The sequence below is a fragment of the Ceratotherium simum genome, chromosome 10 (assembly GCF_057802395.1).
Source record: "Ceratotherium simum simum isolate JZ-2026a chromosome 10, ASM5780239v1, whole genome shotgun sequence".
NCBI lineage: Eukaryota > Metazoa > Chordata > Mammalia > Perissodactyla > Rhinocerotidae > Ceratotherium > Ceratotherium simum.
The window spans coordinates 68,649,591-68,674,529 of record NC_141909.1 but is presented as its reverse complement, the minus strand read 5'-3'; the positions used below and the strand labels follow the sequence as shown (position 1 = coordinate 68,674,529).

General features: G+C 39.7%; 1 protein-coding gene across 4 annotated transcripts in view; it reads right to left on the bottom strand.

Annotated features, from left to right (window-relative positions):
* DCLK1 (doublecortin like kinase 1) overlaps positions 1–24,939 on the bottom strand; it is a 361,089-nt gene that overhangs the window by 40,929 nt on the left and 295,221 nt on the right. For all 4 annotated transcript variants that reach the window (XM_087436199.1, XM_087436195.1, XM_087436196.1 and 1 more), the window contains exons 8-11: positions 23,036–23,144; positions 16,091–16,148; positions 15,481–15,600; positions 11,524–11,670 (exon numbers count right to left, since the gene is read on the bottom strand). In XM_087436199.1, the coding sequence (XP_087292325.1) occupies positions 11,524–11,670; positions 15,481–15,600; positions 16,091–16,148; positions 23,036–23,144 (434 nt within the window). The remainder of the gene's footprint in view (positions 1–11,523; positions 11,671–15,480; positions 15,601–16,090; positions 16,149–23,035; positions 23,145–24,939) is intronic.

Sequence of the window (24,939 nt, the reverse complement as noted above, 5' to 3'; positions counted from 1 at the left end):
AAGGAAATGGCAAAGCTTTCCATATACATCAAAATAATTCATCCAGCAAATTGAGGCCTGTATGTTCTTCTGTTATTGCTCTATGATCATCTGGACTTGCTACAGCGGTTTGAACCTCTTGCACAGCAAGGTGCATCTCTACACATCAGGAGTGTGCTACCGTTCACACACCGTGTCTGCCTTCCTTTGGAAAAAGTAGATTAACTTCCCATTTCACTGTAACATGAAGTACAGATGTTTGGCCAGCTAAGCCGCAGTGTCAGCAATGATCATTTGGATCTAACTGTTTTGGCAGAGGTAGGCAGGCAGATCTTCCTCTCTGGATAGACTGTGTCTTTTCTGGGCAGAAAATATGCTTTCACATTTTCTCCACACTCAGAACGTGGAGTCCTCTCACTAAGGGCTTAACCATGATCAAGTTTGAGCTGCCCTCGGACAGGCATCCAGAAGCTTGTGGGGTCACCTGCACTTGGGTTGTTAGGGCAAAGACAGCCATATGTCCCTCACAGATGTGGCTTTGCCCAGTTGTCATCTGGGATGGACACTGTCCTCCCTACTTTAATGAAGCAGCTTTCCATCCCTGGTCAGCATGAACAAGTCTGAGTTAGGAACTTTGAGGTATCAGAGATGCAAATACAATCTCATACCCAGCCTAAAGGTTCTCAGGAAAAGAAATCTCTGAATCATAGTCTTAGCATGTCAGCCACTCTGGTCATCCAAATAACAAGCAAATGTTTTTTCATGAAAAGAAATCTGAGATGGAAACATCTAGTAGACCCCAGACAGAGCAGAACTGTTTACTTCCTTAACTCCATTTTGCTACCAATAACCTTTCTAAAATGGAAAATAATCTCTCGCTTTGATGTTCTGTTAGGTCCAAACATTCATGGTGCATGTTTTGTAAGGTTGTGCAGATTTCAATTTACACAGCGCCATTTATACAGGAATTTTGTGGCTTTTTTCTAAACATACTATCTATAATCACCTAACTAGATTCAAACGACGGACAAAAGCAGATGTTGGCAGATCTGATCATAAGTCACATTTTAATTCAGAATACGACCATGTAATTCTCTTACATGTAGCAAAGGTTTATTTTTGAGCATCTCCATCTTAATAGGAATTCCATTTCACATCTAGCCATATGCCAATTTTATTCAATATAGCTGAGCAATAAAGTTCAAAGTTTCAATAACTAAGGGGGGAAAAAAAGCACTAAAAAAAATCTCACCTAAAATAAAGAAAATAAAGATTACCTAAAAGTAATAATACTTCTAAAATAAATGAACACCATTTAAAGAAAATACATAGACTCCATCATTTTAATGTTGTTTTTCTCCATCCTTAATCACTTCTCCAATGTCCCCCCTTTTTTGCTTTGAAAACTGTATAGTAGAGTTTTCAGGAACATAAAGGGGTTTAAAGTGACGCTTATGAGAGACAATAAGAGCTCAGAGACAAAGGCCTAACCCATGTATGTAATTGAAAACATTTCTAGACACATGTACATTAGAAATGCTTCAGCAAAATGTTTTTGCAGGTGAATAAACGTCCAGGCCTCTCATTTAGAATTCTGTTTAACTTACTTACTGTCAGGCAGGGCAGGAAACAAGGTTGCTTTGGGTTTTTCTCTGTCAACACTTGGGAAGAAGGATACAGAAGAATGTATTCCAGTGTTTCCTCTCCTCCAGTGGGAGAGCCCCATTCCTAAGTGGTATAAGGAACCTACCTCACCACTGGGCTCACCCTTAGTGTCTGCTGCAAACTGAGCTGGGCTCACCCTTCGCTCTGACGGAGCCAATTACAGATGGGCATGAGTGAGGCCATTTACATATGTAATTAAAACTTTGCTAAAATCACAGATTGCTAAACACATCTGTTTCAAACACACACACACACACACACACACACACACACAGACACACACACACACACTCCTCACAAAACCATCTCCAGAAAGTATTTTCCCAAATGGCAGCTATAAATTCACTTTGAACTAAGTTTTTAATTAAAACTTAGGAACTGGAAAAGCTTCTAACAAGTTCACATTTAAATGCTGAGTCCTTGGTTTCTATCACTCTCTGAATCGATTCTGACTTTGTTCTCAGCATGTCTCCACCTTCTGACTATCTTTCCGAAAGGACATTAATACACTGCAAGGATAGGCTTGGAGAGCCTGATCCAGCCAGTGGGCTTCTGATGTATGAAGAACTTTTTGCTATAATGATATTTTAAAGCCTCCATAAAACATGACCCACACATGAAGTGGGAGTACATTAATTGTCAATCAAAGAGTATTCACAACATAAGATATAATTTAATGTTCATCCCAGGCCCTTTAAATACTATAGATGTTCCCCCACATTTTAAACACCGAGGGGCTATTAAAGAGATGGGGATTAGTGCAAATTACCCAGTATGTAGTGCTTTCACTGTTCTAACTAAGCAATAAAACTGTGTAATTGTACAACACTAATTGAATGCAACTACACATAATTGTGGGCTGCCATATGTATCCTATTACCAGAAAGACTGTCAGTATTTTGTAAGCTACTCTTGTGATCACTGCAGATGGCTACAGTCAGAGAAGTTGTTCTCTAGGGTTTATTATATGGCTATAAAGACATCCCATGATTTGACAGACTAAATGCATTAAATGGCAACAATTATGAAAAGGGTTCCAATTAAAAGCTGAAGGCATGTCCTACCAAGAATAGATATGGGAAAAGGTCAGGCATGTAGATTTTGGGCACACCAGTATTTTACACGGCATTTTTCTTTCTAAAGAAGAGTTTTATTTTTGTTTCTTTTTCGTTTATTTGGGGTTTCACGGTAGCTGTAACTTGCTGAACACTACATGTTTGGGCATATGCCTGATTTCCCTGGGATTAGAAATTGAGACCATTTGGAAAAGTTATTTGAAAAAATAAAAGATTTAATATATAGTCATAAAATGCAGCCGGTGGCCATAAAAAAATATGAAAATTCACAGATAATCTGAACCCAGTCAAATGGTTTCTGAGATTCCCAAAATAGAGACCTAAAAGCTGACTAATATAACAGATGTGTTGGAACAAACATAATTCTCAATGTTGCTACGAATCTAAGGATAACCCTGTTGAAATGTTGGCTAATGAATCATTGGTAACCACTGAAATATTTTTCACAGAGGAGCTCAGTAGGTACTAAAAATTATTTCACCAAATAGAATTGAACAAAAATGGCATGAAATCAACAAAGCCATGAAAAAAAGTCAATTCACTTTTTAACAAATATGGTATCCCTTTAAAAAGATATTGATTTTCCTCAAGCCGTGGTATATGGCCTTTATGATGCTTTCTGAGGAAAATAAATTTAAATCTTTAATCTTTAAGAAGTAAAGTATAACAACATTTATGTGGGGAATTATTTTACAAAATGTACTTTATGGTCCACATACTTTAGAATTAAACCTCCTGGAAAAAAATTAATTCTTAATAAAAACCAAACCCATTTTATACCCACATTTATGAAATCAAAAGGTAAGTGAAATAATGAAAATAATAAAAGTCGTACGGAAGCCGGAAGAGGGGTAACAATATTAGAGGAAAAAATAAAATAGCTTTTCAAAGTATTACACTAGAGACATCTGGGAAGATGGAGAAGCTCCCGGAAGCTCCCGGAAACCTGATTCTCACCCTCACGTTAAAATGCTCATGAAACTATCTAAAAAGGAGTTCTACGCAGCTGCAGTGAGATACATGAAATATGCAGATTCCAGATTCTGTGAGCAACTATATACCCTAGGATTTTGCTAAAACTGTGGGAACTCAATATCATTGTCATTTTTAAAAATTGTGTTACATTTTTGTCACACAAATAATATCCAATATGTCACTGTAGGAAAATTAGAAAGGACAGATAACAATAGAGGGAAAGGAATTAAACTCACCCATAATCTTGACACCTAGAAATAACCATTGTTAACATTTTGGGGGATGGACTTCCAGAGCTTTCTTTCTCTTTCTTTCCTGCTTTTCTTCTTCCACCGGACAATATATCCTGAACATTTTCCCAAGTGAATAAGCATATATCCATATCATGATTTTCAGTGGCTGCTGGATATTCCATTGTATGGATGAACCATATTAATAATCCCAACAACTACCACTACTGCCATTTATTGAGCAGATGGGATATACCAGGCATTGTGTTGAGAACTTCACACTCATTGTCCCATCTGATCTTTACAACAACCCTATTAAGTAATCTTATTGATATTTTGCAGATGAGAAAATTTAGGCTCAGAGATGGTAAGTAACTTGCCCAATGCTACACAGCTAACAAGTGGCAGAGCCAGAACTTAAGCTCAGGTATGGCCAAGTCGATGATTCTAACCAATGTGTCCTCCTGTCTCCCCATCATGCCATTATTTAACTGATCAGTGCCCTCACGTAAGTTGTTTCTATGTATATATTTTTTCCATACTAAAAAACACTGAGATGAACATCCCCACATATGTATACATATCTGTTTTTTTCTTCAGGTTACCATTCCTAGAAGTAGAATTACTCGGTTGCAAGGCACACATATTATTTACGGCTTCAGTTATATATTACCAAATTACCTTTCAGAAAGATTCTATCAAGTTATTCTTGTGCCAATACATATGAGATGACTGTTATCCTCATAACTTTGCCAACAATGTACATTATTATTATTATTCATCTTTGCTAGTCCAATAAGACCATGTCACTTTAAATGAAATAAATCATAAGTTCTTAATGACAGAAGGGATGAGTAGTGAAGCAGACAGATGCAGACCAACCAAAGGGACACCCTACACTTTTACTTCTTGTCTTCTCTCTGTTGGAATCACAGATCCTTGGAGAAAGGCCCTCAGTAAATGCTTAGTAAAGTGACTGGCACATTATTGTATTAAATACTGTTTTGGGAAAATGTTGTTTTTCTTCCATTTTTCCTCTTTTATCCAAATTCAGAGAGCAGAATTCTTTTCTAAACACCTACGCAAAACAATCATTTGGTTTCTGCTTGAACATTTTCAGTGACCACAATCTACCTGTAATAAAGACCATTTAATTTTCAAACAATTGTTTGAAAGTTTTATCTTACATCAACCTCAAATTTCTTGCCCATCAATGTTGTCTCTTTAGTTTGAGCTCAGTGCTCTCAAACATAGCACAAAAAAGGTTTCCCATCTTCCGTTCGGCAGCCTTTCACATATTTGGTGAGTGCTACCACGCTCCACTTTCTCCGCCCTTCTATGGGCTCAACTCCAGGCCCCTGACGTGATGTGCTCAGGTCCCTCACCAGAGGGGTGATGTGGCGTAAGCAAGGTGGAGGACTCTCTCGATGGTGACACTCTTTCAGTGAAAGGATCTAAGGAGGAGTCTCAGTATTTTTATTAGCGATGTCACACTGAGCCTCACTGAGCTTAAGGTCAACCAATAGTCTTTTGACCCCATCAGGCCAATTTTTCCCATTACTGTTTTTCTGCAATGATCAATCAAACAACTACACCAAAACCACTTAATCCGTAGGGATTTATAATTATCTCTTGTTAAATTTTATCTTACTGATTTTAGACCTTTATAGAGACAAAGATATTCTTGGATCTCAATTCTGTCATTTGGTAGACTACATCTGCATTTCAAGTCACTGGTAATGCTGATTAGGGCGGGGCTAGTAACAGACCCCTGTGAGATCCTGGCTCCCTTCCTTTGGGTGACCTCCAATCAATTAAGCAACACTCTGGTGGCTCAAGTTCATAGTATAGTGAACTGACTACAAATCCACTCAACTGTGTTTTTGTCTATGACCTCTAGATGTACTCTGTCTGGGGCACTTGCCTTGTCTACCAGTGTAGTAAGCTATCCTATCACAAAATGGATTTATTTTGGGATTAGGAGTCATGGGATTAAGGTAGAAGGAAATCCATTATCTTGTGAGCCTGGTGTTGGCTTGAACCGAAAACTAAGAAGAGCTGGAGCACAACCTATGGTCACCACTGGGGGAAAACAGGATAGCTTATTACTAGATACAATCCACTTAGTGAAACTGAGGATTAGGAGCTACACGTGCCATTTTGATGTGCAGCTAGAAGCAGGCAAAAACACCTAGACATAGAGTTTCTAAAAGAAAATTTCTGACCAAGAGAGGCAGTTTCTCTGAGAAACTGCTTTTCCCAGAGAGTATTGGGGAGTTCAGAAGGAAAATGGCTTTTGAACATAAACTTTTATATTTCAAGAAAATTACTGTGCTTATTTCTGGAATCTAATAAAAACTGATGAGGTAAGTTATATTTTTGCCAGTAAAGACTTTAATTTTCCTAAAGAAGTGGCATCTGTGTATAACTTTTAAAAAGACCCTCTCAGCCCAGAAATAAACCCATGCCTACATGGTCAATTAATCTACAACAAAGGAGGTAAGTATATACAATGGGGAAAAGGCAGTCTCTTCAATAAATGGTGTTGGGAAAACTGGACAGATACATGCAAAAGAATGAAACTGAACCACTTTCTTACACCATATACAAGAATAAACAGAATGGATCAAAGCTTTAAATGTAAGACCTGAAACCATAAAACTCCTAGAAGAAAACATAGATAGTAAACTCTTTGACATTGGTCTTAGCAATATTTTTTTGGATATGTCTCCTTAGGCAAGGGCAACAAAAGCAAAAATAAACAAATAAAGCTACATCAAACTAAAAAGCACAGTGAAGGAAATCATCGACAAAATGAAAAGGCAACATACTCAATGGGAGAAGATATCTGCAAATGATATATCTGATAATGGGTTAATATCCAAAATATATAAAGAACTCATACAACTTAATATAAAAAAAATAATCCAATTAAAAAATGGGCAAAGGACCTGAATAGACATTTTTCCAAAGAAGACATACAGATGGCCAACAGATACATGAAAAGATGCTCAACATCACCAATCATCAGGCAAATGCAAATCAACCACAATGAGCTATCACCTCACACCTGTCAGAATGGCTATTATGAAAAAGACAACAAATAAGAGTTAGTGAGGATATGGAGAAAACGGAAAACTCGTGCACTGTTGATGAAATGTAAATTGGTGCAACCACTATGGAAAACGTATGGAGGGTCCTCAAAAAATTAAAAATAGAACTACCAAACAATCCAGCAATACCACTTCTGGGTATTTACCTGAAGAAAACAAAAATACTAATTCAAAAAGATATCTGCACCTCATGTTCGTTGCAGCGTTATTTACAATAATCAAGATATGGAAGCAACCTAAGTGTCCATCAACAGATGAATGGATAAAGATGTGGTATATATATACAATGGAATATTAGTCATAAAAAGAATGAAATCGTACCATTTGTGACAACATGGATGGATCTAAAGGGTATTATGATAAGTGAAATAAGTCAAACAGAGAAAGAAGAATATCGTGTGATTTCACTTAGTGTGGAATCTAAAAAAACAAAACAAACAAACAAAACAAAACAGAAACAGACTCATAGATACAGAGAACAAATTGGTGGTTGCCAGAGGGGTAGGGGTTGGGGAGAAGGGCAAAATAGGTGAAGGGGATAAGAGGTACAAACTTCCAGTCATAAAATAAATAAGTCATGGGGATGTAATGTGCAGCGTAGGGAACATCGTCAACAATATCGTGATAACTTTGTATGATGACAGATGGTTACTAGTCTTATCAGGGTGATCATTTTGTAACGTACATAAATGGTGAATCACATGTTGTACACCTGAAACTGATACAATATTGTATATCAACTATACTTCAATTAAAAATAATAATAATAATAAAATAAAATATATAAATAAAAGACCCTCTCAGCTCCCTGGAAGAAACACAGGCTGCTACTGATGATTTTTGCTGCCAAGGATACAACCGTGCCATCTAGTGGTGACTCATGTAAACTGAAGGCAGTTGATCGTAGTTTTGTTTTTTTTGAAAAAAGCAAAAGGTCCCTTTTAGTCATAAACTATCACGGCACACCATTGCACACAATGGTCCCACTGTACTTTCTCTACCCACTCAGTGAGGTTTAGACTGAGACTAACGTGAGTCCTCAATGTAACAGATGAATTGAGAAATGGCTTGGATGTGTCGTATTGGGTCTGTCCTCTATTCTGTGAAGAAATATCACTCATTCACTCTCTTAGTTCATCCACCCTCTCATCCACTGTCACCCATCCATACAGACCATTAAGCACCAGGTCTGACAAAGCAAAAACACACACACACACATAAAGTCACTGACATGATTAACCTGTGGGAAAAAAAATCTTAGTAATGATACAACAATAAAATTATAAAAGCTATTTATATTGAATCATTTCCCAGTTTTCACTTAAAATGTGGCTGGAAACATCATTGTAAATCAAATCATATTTTCACATTAAAATGCTTTGACCTGATCAAATACTTAGACTTGAATAAATCATTCATATGATCAGTACAGATCCTTAAGGGCAAGTGACAACATTTTCATATTGTGCTCTAAGAATTAAAAATAAAAATTTTTAAAGTTCTGTATATACAATGATACTATATAAATGAAATTTATAGCTGAATTAGACATTTATAAATAATACTTTGCTAGGTATAACAAACATTAAACACTTAAATAGCAAAAATCTTGTCAGCAGTCTAAAAATTTAGAAGGTTTTTTTGAGGTCTCTCAATAAAACAATAATGCAAAGCATGCAGTGAGGCCTTTTTATTTATTCGGTAAATTTCTCCATAGTAAGAAAATGGATTCAAAATCTTTGTATTCAATTTATCATAGCATTTTTCAAAAACAGTCTATAGCTCTACGTTTTGCCATGAGATGGCAAATCTATGCACGGGTAAATAGTAAAATTTTAAAAGCAATGTCAAAAAGAGATGAAAGATGATTTTTACAACATATAATATTGTTAAACAGTTTTATTTTTAGGGATAATTTAATTTTTATTACAAATCAAGGGGGAACAAAAAGGAAGGGAACTAATAGTTACATGTTATCTCTTTAACTTCATAAAATCTCCTTAAAGGAGGCTCATAGGAGTTAAGTAACTTTGTCAAGGTCATAAGATGAGCCAGTGGAAGAGTGAAGAACTTGGTTTTGAACTTTTGTCTATCTGATCACAAATCCTGAGTATGTGAAAGTGTGCCTCCCATGGCGGTGCTCTCTTTTCACATAGAGATGCGAACACACACAGAATGTGAAATTAACAGAGGTCTCCAGTGTAGTTACCGACGTCATCCTAATTTTGTTAAACTTATTCTATTCTTCTACCTATTTTATCCTATAATAGATTTATCCCTGCAAAACTCACTAACCCTTAAACTCCCTATAGTAAGAAACTACTATAATGGAGAAGCAGAATTACTTTAGTTTTCCACATATATATATATGTAAACCTATATTATGAATGACTACAATGGTGTGTATATATATATTTCACGTTCTTAAATTAGGAAAGAAAGAAAAAAGAGGACGTTTTTCTTCTTGGGTAATTTAAAATATGTTCGAATGAGCACAATACTTGAAAAGTACCCTGCAAATTGTAATTTTAGGAAAAGTACACTGCTATGTAATCATTTATGGCATTTACAGAAATAGATCACACTCTGGAGAGACGCTAGTGAACGATGGGTACACAAAACAGAACTGCGAAGGGGGGAAGAGAACTGAAACTTTAATTTTCAATCACCAAATTTTCAGAGCCTAGAGAAGATTTTTAAACAAAGGCCCAGTTGTAAGTCTGTTCCCATGAGACAATCCTACATAATTCAGGACACAGGAATAATGAACGCAGATGAGAGAAAATGGCTACAGCTTACAGAGGCAACTATGCAGAAGAGAATGTTTAGGCTACTCCGGAGATGTGGAATTTGAGGGGCAATTAAGTCAGCACACTGTTTGACCTCAGCTGCCTTTGTTAGCCAGTAGCTACAAGATTACCAACATAATTGCAATTTACTAATTGCCTGTGTATTTATTTCTTGAATGCCTATTTTTCCTACTTGAATGTCAACTCTATGAAGGCATGTGTCTCTCTGTTCCTTGCATGGTACCTGGCACAGAGCACGCAGGCATGCAATAAACCTCTCTCCCTAATTCATAGTTTTCTGTAGTCTAGTGTTTAAAAGCTTGGGTTTTGGAGTAGGGCGGAGCTAGATTGAGATCTTGGCTCTTGCACTTATGAGCTATTAGGGCCTCCGTTAAAAGGGCAGGCCTTTTAACTTCTAAGCGCCCAGTTTCCTTACCTGTGAAATGGGACAGTAATAGAACTTACCCCATATGGTTGTTGTGACAATTAAATGAGATAACAAGTGTAAAGCCCTTAGCACAGGGAGAGCACAGGGTGGTGGTGCTCCATTATAACGGATCTATCAGCCTTTATTGGGTAGTGGGAGCTGGGTTGCTCATCTGCTTTTAAACTTGAGTGTTCATTCGGACCATGTGGGGGAGCTGGTTGCAATGTAGAGCTGCACCCTGTCACCAGTCACCAGATTCTGATTTGGCAGGTTTGCAGGGAGGCTCAGAAATTTGCATTTTTAACAGGCATCTGGGAGTAATTCTGATGCACGGAGTCTGGACCACCCTTGGAGAAACACTGCTTTAGAAAGACAATCCTCAACTCCCAGATTTCTGAAGAGATGGACAAACTAACAGTCATCTGTAATACATGACTCTTGGGGTTGAATAATGAAAGTAAAAGAAGAACTAGCATCTTAGGGGGCAAAATTGAATAGATTTCATTAACATTCTAGCCTGAATAGCCAGCAAAATTTATGTTACTCCCATATTCACCAGTGACAGATCCAAGATGCCAGTCTACGTCTCCTCGATTCTTTCCAGTACTGTCTGCTTAACAACTGGACTAGGACAGGATCCTCATTTGCCTGCCTGGAGAACCATCAGTGTTTCCCCAGAGATATGAAGTTCACAAAAAGCAAACCAATTGTTGTAAAGGGGGGTAAGAATGCCTCTGATTTTTAAAATCAGTCTTCATCATGATTATTTTTATGCTGAGGGGCTGGGATCTTTAAACTCATTACGATTTATTCTCTTAGCTTTTAGATCATATTATTGGGATATAAATTTGGGAGACTAAGAGAAAGTCTTTTAGCCTTTTCTTTCTTTTTTTAGGCTTCTTTTTCTTTTTTTCCAAGTAAAAACTTTCTAACATAAAAGTGCTCTAGATAGACAATATACGTGTAAACGCTCGTCGAGACTATCTTGGCCTAGCCCAAGGTGTTAAGCACAGCCCTGGATTTCCTGAGCCCTATTCCCAATCCCTTGCCTCAGGTTTTTATTTGCTAATAAGTCAAGTGCTCCTAACGACACATTAACCCTTATAGATCAACTTAAAGACTAGTTTCCAGTGAGTTACTGAAGGCCAGCTGAAAGCTAGCCTTTAAGGTAATTTTTTTTTAAAAAAGAAAATAGAAAAGAAAAAAAGAGAAATATTCACTCATGAGTGCTTGGAACTCAAGATGCCCTAAAGTTGGAATTCCTCTTACCAGTAGGTTCTCTGGCTTGATGTCGCGGTGGACGATGTTCAGGCTGTGCAGGTATTTGATGGCGCTGGCCAGGTTGTACAGCATCCCACTGGCGTCTCGCTCAGTGTATTTGTTAGTGGAAGTAATGGCATCAAAGAGGTCTCCTCCCTAAGAAGAGAACAGCAGGCGGAGCAGCACATTAACAGACGGTCCAATGGGGCCTCCTGGAGAGGCGACTGACAGACTCTAAAGGAAATGAAGAATGCAGGCAGGATCTTTGGGTTCCTGAGGCTTTCCCTCTCAAAGGCTCAGAGATGTTATGGTGACTTCTCTCCCTACTGCAAAAGCCAGTGACATTTCCTCCAGACAGCAAAGGAAAAAGCAGGATGAGGATTCTCTGCCATCAGATAGGCAGCCATTTCCACAGGCCCCAGCCAGAGAGGAGAGGTGGAGCCAGGTCTTCAGGGCAGAGGCCTTGTGACACCTGGCGGTCCTGGTGACATGTGCTACACGCCTCATGCCAATTGCCAGCAGAAGTTCAAATTCATAATCCTAAACCTCCCAAAATGAGAAACAGGTAATACTGCAAACTGCGCCCTTAGCAAAATGTTCCACTGCCTTGTGAAATGAAGACACACACACACACACACACACACACACACAGCCAATTCCCTCCCTGTCTCTAGATTTAGCTCTCTTGGAGTGGGCGTAGTGTTTTCTTTTTCAATAATGTGCTTCTTTGTAAGGCACAGAGAAAAGGACCAGAAACTGTCATTCCGAAGATGAGAGAGACAGGGAGGGAGGATGGTGGAGAAGTTTCAAAGAAAGTTTTCTAGGACCATTATTCACCTGAACTTTTGTTTCCTTTGTTCTTGGCTAATTTATTGTTATTTGGTGAAACAGAATGATTTTAGGCTCCAATTTTAGTTCCATTGATTTGAAACCCTTTCAGAGAATGTGGGTTTCAAATTCTGATTTACTAACACTGTTTGCATCATTCTCGCACAAGGCACCAAACAGCCGAGCACAGTAGCCAGTTGTGTTCATCTGTTACCTAATGTGGTAAGGGACTTAATTTTTCTTTTTAAATAGCAAAAGCACAACACGGCGCTTGCCGGCTGACAATGTTCAAACCTCACTATTGGGCTTGGCCCTCTGTTACCCTGTACAATCTCCACTGAAGAGGCTTCTCCCACTGGCCATTCAGCCTCAGCAGTTCCCAAACTGTTTAGATACATTTTTTTCAAAATAAACACTTTCTCAACTTGCTGTTTCTCTCTCAGGCAAGGCCACTATAAGCAGGTTTGCAGGTTGTTTCCATGCCACCCCAGGAGGCAGGATTTTCACCGTGGTCTATGTGAACAGCACCCCCGATGCAGTAGGGTGCCCATGGTGACCTGCAAAGACTCTATCAGTGTCCTAGTTATCTAGGCTCCAGGCATCTTGTAATCTCATTTCTTCTCCATCCTCAGCAAAGCAGTCAACAAATCCCACCAGCCCTGCCTTTAAGGCATGCCTCATACACATCCTTCTGGGGCACCGCACTCCACCGCCTGAGTGCAAGTTCTTGTTGCATCATCCCTGGTTTGTTGTCACACGGCCTCACAACCTGCACTGCTTCCTCGGGCTCTTTATCCAAAGCGTCCTGTGCACTGACTGTGACCTTCCCACATGGCATATCGATATTTTCTTTTTCTCTTTAAGAAATCGGTATTCCTTTCTCATGGCTCTCCATGTTCTGTCCCTAACCTCCATTCCAACTATCTACTTTCATCTCCTGCCACTACCCAGACCAGTTACCTTTACACTCCAGGCACGATATTTCTCCCCTGGTCACCAAAACAGGCCAAAATCACTTTGCACTCCAAACCCGTCCTCATGAGAGCCCCCTTCTTGGAAGGTCCCCTCTACTCCCTTTGTCTTCCTAACTCCTGTTGATCTCTTAGGGCCCGGCCGCAGGGTCACCTCCTCCACAAGGCCTGCCTTCCTCTGAACACATAAGTGGTTTGCATGTGCACACTTCTGCAGGCAGAATTCTAAAGTCCTATTCTTAATAATTATGGAATTTCACTCTTAATAACTGTTACTTCACTGTTTTCTGGAATACAGGCCTTATTTATTCTATAGCTTCAGGTGCTCTGGCACACCACTGGGCTCAGGGTTTAAGCAGCACCCCCTGGCTAAGTTTCTCAGGGGCAATGTTATGGGAGCCTTTCAAGTCAAGCTTGGGGTTGGCCTTCACTTCTTGGGACGCTTCCAGACCAGGCCTCACAGCTGTTCTCCATCAGACTGAACTTAAGGGTACTATCTGGTGGCACAATTCAGGACTCCCAATGCCAGACTATGTAGACACTCTCTGGCCTTGTTAGGCTATCTTGGTCACCCAGAGAGAATTTGCAAAGGCTGTTAAGTGAAATGAAGACCTCCCTAGTGGCACTTAGCTATTGTCACCTGACTAAGTATATGATTGACAATCAGACTAAGCTTTCCCACAAAGTGTGTTCTGAACTCTTAAACCTTTGCCTCTTTTATTTCTCACCTTCAAATTTAATTTGGTCTTAACCCTCCAAAAATCAGCCAATAACAGGGGGCTAATCAATTTTTAACAGCACACAGAGAGGCAACAGGAATGGTTTGAAGTTGTTGCTCTAAAAATTAAAGTCATTATAAAAATACTATCCTTGGTGCTGGAGAAAGTATAATTAAATTAGTTGGTAATTACTAAACTTGATTTGGTAATAAAGAGCCAATATGAAAATCTTCTAAATGCATGAAATCAACCTTTCCTTATTGGAATAACCATTTAACATTTTTATCTCCCTTAGCCTCAAACATGAAAATAACCTTGTGTTACTACAAACAAACAAGCCCCACCCCTCTGAAAGAAACAAATCCTAACTTGAAGTAGAAAAAAGTAAGCTTCATTTACAGATATGAACAACCACTAAGTAAAAGAAACGCCAACAGATCTAAAAGTAAAGTAGCTCTGAATAATGAAAGTTTGAAGGCCCTAGAATGAACATTTTTCTATATAGTAATAGATTCGTTTATTAAATGCTTTCTTTGTCTTAAACCTTCACAAAAGGAAACCCCATATTCCACAGTGCTGACTCCTGCCACCAGCTCGGGCGAGTGATTCCAAATATGGTTGCTGGAGCCCCAGGCTCTCGAGGATGGTGCACACAGTTGACGCAGAAGGTGATGCGACTAATTTACAACATTTTACAGCTAAAGTAGAAATTACACATTTAGTTAGATTAACTAATAGAAAAGTCTTGAGAAAGTATAACTTCATGAAACTAAACATTCAATTTTTTAAAACTTCTAATTACGGAAAATTTCAAGTATGGAAGTAGAGGGAATAGGTGGGTCACCTTTCACCTAGATTCAACCGTTATCAATATTTGGCCATTCCTATATTCTATGATTTAATAGAATAAAAATATAATTATACAAGAAAGGATGAGATTGTAACATTCACTGAAAGGTGGTAGAATATTCACATTATTATTAGGACTGTGCTCTTTTACTATTACTTTGGTGACTAAAAGTTTAAAGCTTGATTTTATAAGAATGGGTGATACCTTTGGATGTAGTTCATGGAAAAGGGAACACTTTCTACTACAATGATAAGAATAACAATCATATTGGTATCTAATATGTTCTGTGTCACACAGACTGGTGGAAGCCATCCCTTGTATCCCCATAATAACACTCCTAGTTAGGTACTATTATTATTCTCATTTTACATATGAGGGAACTGAGGCACAGAGAGGTATACACAAGTTCGGGGAGCTATTTAGGTCAAGGCTGAGACTTGAAGTCTTGCAGTATAATTCTAGTGTTAATACTCTCACCATTATGCCAGTGTATAGAAATGAGACTGAATATTGGAGGGAGGAAATAAAGGAGAGAGCTCTATTATACGGAAAAGTGTGGTGCCTTGCATAGGTATTTTTTTTCCCCCAAAATACACACCTTTACTAATTCCATGACAAGATACAGTTCAGTTGGCACATCCATCTCTTCAATCAGAAGAACGATATTGGGATGCTTCACTCTTCTTAAAATAGACACCTCGTTCTGGATCATGTGCTCCTGTCCAAGGGAAAAGTTACCTTAATCAATATACACATCAAAACATATGAGAAGCTAACTCAAATGAGTACAACTATACTAGCTGAGGATCAAGGGAGATGTATTTCGGTAAAATATAATGAGTATATCTTAGATTCTGATATTCAGATAGCCTAGCATTGCCACAAGATGTTGAAGGTCCTTACATGATGCTTATAATCAGAACCTATCGTGATAACTATCGTTTCATATAGAAGGATGGAATGAAACTTACATCACAAAAGTAACAAAAGAAAGTAAACAAGCAAGCAAACAAAGATAAGGAACATTCCAACTAACTTTTATTCCAGGAATATTTATAGAATAAAGTTACATTCTAATTAGTATATAACATTCTACTCCACTAAAATGCAACAACTAGGGTGAACTTCTGTTTACTTGGAAACTGATCTTTGTGTTTTTTTCTACCTCCCAAATACTGTATTTTCATAAGAATAAACCTTATACATACTTTGCCTCGACATTTGCTTTTCTTGATAATTTTCAGAGCATATTCTCTAGCAGTCGATCTGCAAAGAGACAGTTTTTTTAAAAAAAATAAACAATTTCAGATTAACAAGATGGAATCCCCTTGTTAAGGATTAATTTCTTACCGCACAGATCTTGCTTCATGGCATAAATATTTTGTGAAAAACTCTCTTTCCCTTTTTTTAAAAGAAATATGTATACTTTTAGGGGCTGACCAAATGTAAGGACAACAAATATGCTAGCATAGAAACACCTGGAGCTGTTAATGTTGCCATACCTGTAATAAAAACACTTTCTATTGCTACTGCCATACCTAACTCCTCCTGCTAGGTTGCCCTGCCCTGCCCTTCCCTCTGAAGTGGTGTGGCCGGGACATAAAGCAGACATGAGTTTCTGCCCTTCTTCCCAGTTTCTCTTGAGGTTCTCTATCCACAAAGTGCGGCTATGACAGTTTTCTGAACGGTTCTCATGGTCACATTGAAAACTCTCAAGAAGGAGTTCACACTGTATAGACTTCGGTTCAGTGTGCAAGCCTCTGCATTCTGCTGGAGAACTCATGGATGACGTGTTCAAGGTGTACAGAAAGGGATAAACTATTACCTGAGCTTCCTGTGACCTCTTGGGCCTTTTATGGCTGTCTCATTTCATAGAAATAAAATGCAGGTGACGATTAAAATCAACTCACTTTCCCAAAGCCATAAGGCAGCGTTAAAATCAGGACTGAGTTCTTGGGGTCTCTGTTTCACATATAGCCCAACCAACAATGCCCCTCCTCCATGATGGGTGTGGGAGGGAGGGTTTAGTCATATTGTTACCTTTAAATAGCTTCCTAATTTGTGTTAACATTTCTAAGATACTCTAGCGCCAAACACGACACACAGCTCTATTGTCGAAGGAAAAAATGCATGCTTAATAATCATAATAAACCACTACTTCACAAGCACTGCCATTTCATTTCTGGTGGGAAACCAAGATAGCCTTGCGTTTTACCCACAGATAAAAGCCAATTTTAGGTATCCAAATGAATACAGTGGGAGCGAGGCTGATTAGGAACAAAATTTTAAAATAGAGTTTTACAGTCTTCAGTACGGAGAATCAAAGGGGGATTTCCTAGTTACATGGTTAGGACAAGACAGTGATTTGCCCACAAACAAATTAAGAGGCCAGATATTAACAATATGTTTCAAGTGCACTTTAGAAACTATTCATGTCATTTGCTTCTAAAAATGCTTCTCTCATTACACTTCCAGGCCCCTGCATGGTGCTAGCTTGCAGAAAACAATAAACATTGACCAAATTGTTATAATTATATCTGGTGAATAAACCTAGAATAAAATAAACACTTTGAAGCCCATTTTCTCCACTAAAGGGCTTTGTGGCTCAGATGGGAGGAGGTAAACCTCTCTGCCTCAGGGTGACTCTCCTGCAGAGGTGTGGGGTGTCCAGATGAACACAAATTGCCTCAGCTTCATGAAGAAATGGACTCAGAGGCCCGAGGAGGCCCCTCCCTCTCGGCCTTTGTCTATTCTTTAGGCTCACGGCTGGGGTGAGAGGCCATGACAGAGGAGGGGGTGAGCAGGCCTTGGCTAAATGCAGGGCTTGGGGTAACAGATGTCCCCACATAAACACCAGACCATCAGCAAGGCCGTGGGGTAGGAGTGAAGAAAAAACACTTCAGTAAAAGGGAAAACGAAATATTTAACATTAGAAATTTAAAATGTACGAGCAAATAGATAAATGAGAAACTAAAATTACTCACAGAAGGGGATTCCTCACATCATAGAAGGATCATGGGGTCCCTTTAAGTAGCCTCTTTTTAAGAGGCTTCTGAAGAGTTTGTTTGCAAATTTAAAAATGCTTAATCAAGAGGAAAACTAAAAGCTGATGTGTTTCTGGATTCTGCTTTTCATGAATCATTAAAAAATTATGATAAAGCAAATCTGAGATTAGAATACATGAGCAATTTCCTATCTGGTTTAAAATGTTTCATTTGCTGGCAAGGGAATCTAGACTCTTGGACCGACTGCTTGGATAAAAGCTAGCAGTCTCAGGCAGAGGTAGAGAGCTGGGATGGAGCTGATGCTTCCACTCAGCGCCTCCACAAAGGGAGGGATGGACAGGATGGTTTTGGTAAGAAGAGAGGGGGCTTTCTTAGGTTGGTCATTCCCCATGTTTGCCCCTTGAGCCTCTGTTTCCCTGGAATGAGTCACACTGAAGCTTTGCCCTACTCAAGGTAAAGGGCTGGTGTGGGACCCAGAAAGGCAAAATCTCCTCTCCAGCCAGACAGATAGGGAGCAGAATCCCCAGGGAGCTAGTGGGTATATGGCTCCCAGGACGCCAAATCATGGGCTTATGTCCTGAGCCTTATACAGCTGACGGGAAAATACAGCAAACCTGGGCTTACTAGGAAAAAGGACCTGTGGGTTCACTATGCAGAACCTTACATAATAGGATCAAACATTCAATGAGATTTATTCTTTTTTTTAATATCAGACAATGAGCCCCGTAGAGGACCAGCAAAATAACTACTGCAAGTTTTCATTCTTGATTCCTTGAGGGAAGAACTCTAAAGTCATAAGACAATCCTTAATTACTGGAAGTATATATTTATAGGCAAGTAGCCGAGTCTGGAAAATGAGCCTGAAAACATGTGTTAGGACTAAATGCATACCGTAAGAATAAAACGTAAACTTAAAACTTTAACTGCTTGCTTTAAGTTGGTAAATGAAAACACTTTCCAAGAAATAAAACCTTAAATAAAGTGTTTGCATTCCTACATGCCCTAAACTCTGAGGACCCCTGTGGCCACGTAATTATTCAGCTGGCAGTTACAAGCGTGGTTCATCGGTGGCTACAGAGGGGAGCCAGACCCCGTCCTTGTCCCCAAGGAGTCTACAGTTCGTTGTATTGAGAAGAACACTAGGCACCTGGATTGCTGGTGAAAATACAGGCCATTCGCTTGTTTGTTCCCGAAATTACATTCTTGACCTTTTATGGAATTAGAGAACCCTCAAATGCCACAGCAAAAGCAGCAGCAGGACAAACTTTGTTTTCTTCCTTATCTACAGGAACTCAGTTTGTAAGGTCTCCTTCTTATTAAGTTTGACCCAAGGTTAGATCCTGAACTACTAGAGAGAAGTTTCCAGATTTTACAAACTTGAACTAAATCTAATTTTTAATGTTGGTGCTAAAAATGGCTTGGAGAAAGCTGTCTTATTCAAGATTCTCAGGGCAGTCTTCTCTCCACCCTCAACTCTCAGCCCAGAGGGCAGCAGAATGCTTACTGAAAGAGGAACGTGCTGACCAAGATGGGGTGCCCTGGACTAATGCTTTTAGTTATTGTTTGCTATGTTTTGAAGGTTTCTAAAAAGAATGTATGGAAAAGGAAAAACAGTTCTCAGGCATTCCTCTTCCATAGCATTTATTGAATTCCAAGGCAATCCTTTGTTTATGGGTCAGGTTCTCAAGCAGAGAGGCTGTGTCTGTCTCTCTTGGTAGCCCCCGAAGTGCCCAGCGTAGGCCTGCACTATCAGGGGCTCCAACATGTTAGTGGAGTTGGGGAAACTCCAGAGGATGGTGGCAGTTAGGACAGTGACAGGAAGACCCCCCAGCAAGAGGGGTTAGTAAACAGTACCTTTGTTTACCAAGTAATCATAATGAAGCCCAATCTCAGCCTCCTCCCCAGTTACTGCCAAGAGCAGAGAAAACATCTTGGGAATGGTGTTTTATTTTGAATTTGACCAGGGGTCTTGCGGTAATCAGGTGCCAGAGAAGTCTCAGGAAGAAGAGAAGGAAGAACATTACCAGCTAGCCCAGAAACATCTAAGCTTCTTCACTCTGACTCACCCTCCAAATCCACTTTAGAAGGAAGTGCCTTGAAACCATAGGTACAAAGTTCTTGAGAATTCTGAAGATTTTCTAGGTGGATACAATCCATTTTGGTGACACTAGAGCCTTGGGTCATTCAGGTGGGTTTGAGCCTATGTTCACTGCTAGAGCCAGCAGCTGTGTTGTGCCGTTCTTCAGGTTTATAGGTGGAGGAGGGAGAGAGGGAATCATGAGTAGCTAGAATTTTCATACAATTCTTATGCCTACATTACTAAAAAATGCCGGCAGTGCAGGTGAGGAGGAGTGCCAAGAGCCACCTAAGACACCACCACTGCTCATCACTGCTTCACTGTACCCTTGGCTTGTATGGTAATTAGTCCACATGAAGCCAAGGAAGCCAGAGATGAAGGGTACCTCATAGTGAGCCCTCTACTCATGCTCTGACCTCTTGTTAGTGCTTTTCAGCTCTTTGAGTCTTCTCTGGGGCCTCAAAATGCTCCACAAAACAGCTTCAAAATAGAGAACATCTCAGTCCACCAACTTCCTTTAGCATGTGTGAGGGGCTCCTGAGGACACTGGAGAAATTGCTACTGGGGGACAGGCAGAAATCAAAGTGGACCTGGCAGCCACTACCAAAGGATATGCTGGCACAGGACCACAGAAAGAAAGGACCGTGCAACACTGTTATTGTAACCATTGTCGCAGGAAAACCTTCCCCATGACAGCCCGTTATTCACAGAGGAGGGACATACTTGCTCTTGTTAATACATACTCATCCTTCATAATATGGCAGAATGTACCCGCAAGCAGCGTGTGCCATTCACAACATTCTTAGCTCGCTTTTATTTTCTTGGACCTCTGGAAAGTATTCAAAGAATGTTTTGTGATGCCTATGGGGAGAGAGGGCACATGCCATATGTCCTCATTCAGCGGGAGCAGAATACTAACACTTTTTGGAGCAATTTGGTGTTTAGACTTTGAAGGTTCGTATAATGAGACTCAAGATGTGAGCTCGTGTAAAATGAACACAATCCCAACTAGGAAGAAATAAATTAATTCTGGATGGAGAAATGAGAAGTTTCTATCGTGGGAAGACCAGTACTGTTGGACTAAGACGCCATGGTGATCCATGTACTAGCTAGGAGAAACAGCAAATGGACCATGGCCGCCATGCCAGACTCAACAGATGATGAACGCTGAAAAATAACCAGATACCCCACAGTGGAAGGACATGGCAATCTGCTAAAAATGGCATTTTCTGCTACAGTGGAAATAAAGTTAAAGAGGGTTGGATTTACTATCAGTAAAAGTATAAATGAAATATAAAATTATATAAACACACACACACACATACTTCCATCCATTACCTTAGGAATGGCTTTCCTGATTTAATTTCTGTCTTCTTTGTACAGGGACAAATGTGGTGTGTATGACTTTGGCTCAGCTAAGCCACATTCCCATGGGAGACTCCTTACTGGAGGCAGTGGAGTAGAGTGGTCAAAAGTGTGGGTTTTGGAGCTGGGCCCGGTCCTATGCTGTGCTAAGTACTTACTAGTTGAACAACTTTGGGCATTTAACTTCCCCAGGCTTTCTTTGTATAAAATGGAGACAACACTGACATTACGGGATTGTTATGATAATTAAATGAAATGTAAGTGAAGGGCCTTGTATATAGTTTATGCTCAGTAAACAGTGTTTGTTCCTGTTTTTGGAGGTGTAAGGCCCAAGAAAGTAATGGGAAATTGCTATATGTGGCGTAAAGCAACAAATGGTCAAGTTCTGTTGTAAGAGTGGGGTATTAAGGGGAAGAGAGGAGAAAGGGTGGCCTTAGCAGTATCAACTAAGGGATTTTCAACCTACCTATTACCCATGCCCCTCCCTCACAAAGGGTGGCTGCTATAGTGGGTCGCTGTCACTGTTGGGAACATCTTGGCTCAGCTGGTACATTGGGGTGGAGCAAAGTTTGAGATCCTCTGCTTGAGAGTAGCTGAAGGAGGGCTCCACTACCTTAGTCAGGGAAGCATCTTCCGAAGAGTAGCAAAAGTTGCAGGGACCCTCATGGTGTTCAAGGCCCTGTGTACACGTCCAGCTCTAATGTGGCATGAATCTGGGCTTCCAAATCAAAGCCCTTAGAGAAGGACCTGTTCTGGATCTCACAGGCTAAAGCCTCTAGTCCGAGGCATCCTCTCTGAGAGGCAGCGTGGAGCTTAGGAACATTTTTCTCACACAGTGTTGATGAACTGGTAGGGTGCACAGCCCCATGGCGGGCAGAGAAGAGTAACAGGGAAGGGTGCACACCCCAGGCCAGCCCCCAGGAGACAGCAGACACACGCCCTCCAGGAATGAGGCCAGTTCCCCCTGACTTTTCAATACCCTGCTTATCCAGCTCTGAGAAGCTGCTGGCTGCCCAGATCCCCTTAAAGCAAGCAACTGCTCAAGAAACGAATTCCAAGTCTAACGCTGGGTCTAGGGTTTGAGGCGGTCTTAATCCAGGCTATAACTTTGTTAGTTGTCACTTCTCCCTGTAGTAGCCCCTAGCTACTGTTCTTGATTAGGTATCAAGATCCCAGGGATAAACCTTTCTCTTTAAACCCTTCCCTTTGGTTCACAGGAGTACCTGGCTCATTCACTTTAAAACATTTTAATGTATTGAATGTCATTTTTGTTGGGATCAGTACATAAGCATTTTAAAGCTTTTCAAGGTTATTATATTTAATTTTATGAAAGTACATGTTAGAGATATACACTCCATACAAGAACGTTCTGACCTCTACAAAACGCCTCAAAAAAGTGTAGAAAACACTATTCAAAGTTTTTTTTTTTAAACAAAATAAAAGGACTTAACTGAAAGATCTGGCAAAGCTTTGCTGAGTACATTAAAAGAAAAATCAAAGTCCTTAATTTATAGATCGTCCAGGAATCACTACATTTTTCAAATCTGTTGTTAAACGGGCTTTTCTTTTTTAAAATTTTTTTACATCTGGAGTTGAGACATTAACCTATTCCATATGTGCCACAGACTGCAAATAAAGACACAATCTCGGAAAACACAACACCAAATATTTCCTTTCAAGTTCAGTGCAAATGGTATCTTGCTCACCTTTCTACACATTCCTTGACAACAGCAAAATTTCCATCTCCTATTGTCCTTCCGACTTTATATCGTTCTGTTATTGTGGCTGGAATCTGGAAGCCTTCCTCTGACACTTCTGAAAGAATCATTAGTATGTTTTTATTGGTAGAAAAGGGAACACAGATGTTGTACAAAGGAGACATTTAGAAGTATCATCTAATTGACTGGAACTGATTCAGAATCAATATGTCATTTCTGTACAGTGAGGCCAGCCCCTCTGCTGACACTGTATACTCAACAGTTTTTACCAAGACAAATGATAAACCAAAAAGAAATGTAAAACGTACGGGGTCTACTTCCACCTATTTAAGAGCAACTTATGCTTTCTGTTGTGGCGAGGATTCTGAGGAGGAGGTTTTGTTCTTTTTATTTCATGCCAATTTGATCAATAGAGTTTACTGAATACCCACTGTGTACAGAGAAATGACCTTCCTAGGAGGAAAATGCAGTTCGTAAGGGCTCTGGGCTGCCCAACACTGTACAAGCATGAAAAATGCCTGCTGTTTGGACCCTTAGCTTTACTACATCCTGAAATGGAGATCTCCGTAAAATTCCTGATGAACTAAGCTCTGATTGCCACCCCTCCTCAGTATCAATGAGCAGATTGTAGACAAATGGTCTCACCAGCAACCTGCGTAGCAGATGTTGAGTTAAAATTGCAATACCTATTATGTCTGTGAACAGAACAGTTTTGTAGTTTCAATTATGTTAGTGCCGCTAACACAGCGCATTTTCCCTCTTAAAATGCATTTTGAAATATTTTACAAATGCCTAATAATGCTTTAAATATCTAAGGCCATAAAACTAAATAAGCCACGCTTAGGTCACATAAATATAGTGGATAACCTTTAACATCTTAGGGGTGTAAAAAGCCTTTTATAGCCGGGCTCTAAAATTTACATGATTTAAAGTTATAAATCCTAGCTCTCCCTCAGGCAACCTGAATACAAAATGGATGGAAGCCTAGTGTGCTGTCTAAATGTGCTCCTTTTCTGACCTTTAATCATAAACCGAGACTAAATACTTTTTCTCAAAATAAAATCAAAACCTTAGGTGGCGAACGGCCTTTCTTGGTGATTTTCATATTCTCCTTTAGTCTATATTGTTGGGAACGACAAAGGGAAACACACGATGATCAGACATTTGCTTTAGGACCCTTATTCTGGTTTTGTGATAACGCTTAACCTGCACCTCTGGATTCTAGAGTGGATGAAATTTCTGGAAAGCGTTGTACAAACATAGGACATGTGCTGCTGTACTTTTGCCCTTGACATACGTGCAGCCTCTTCACCTCTTTACGGGTGACATTTTACTCTTAACCCGCTAGAAGCAAGCTCAGTGGTCTCCAGATAAAATGAGAGCCGGAGCCAATTACCACCCCCCACCCTCGCCACCTCACCCCCAAAGAAGCCACAATTTTGCCTCTGAAGGACTCAGCCTGGGGATTTTTGTCTACTCCATGGATACTAGAGGAGATGGTTGGAGAAGTTTCAAACCCACTGCAAAGCTCCGAATTTACAAAACATCTCTCAGCTGACACGGTCTTAAGGTTCTTTACTACAAGGATAAGAAAAGTAACCATTCTTGGCTGTCAGGGGCAAGTCTGACTTTAGATGGGAAATGGAAGGAGGTACTTCCATCTTTTCTTCCAGTGGAGCATCACTGAGGCGTCTATCCGGAGCACATGGCTTGGGATTTTTTTCCTGACTATTGATAAAATGTATATTTTAGGCTTTTGGCTAAGAAGGCTTAGCCAAAGGCTTAGTCAAGGACCCTCATTTCATTAGGTAAATAGTACACATTGGAACAAAAGAGACTTCTAGATGGCTGAATTTCTGACTTCTGGAAATACAAAAAAAGTCTGATACTGC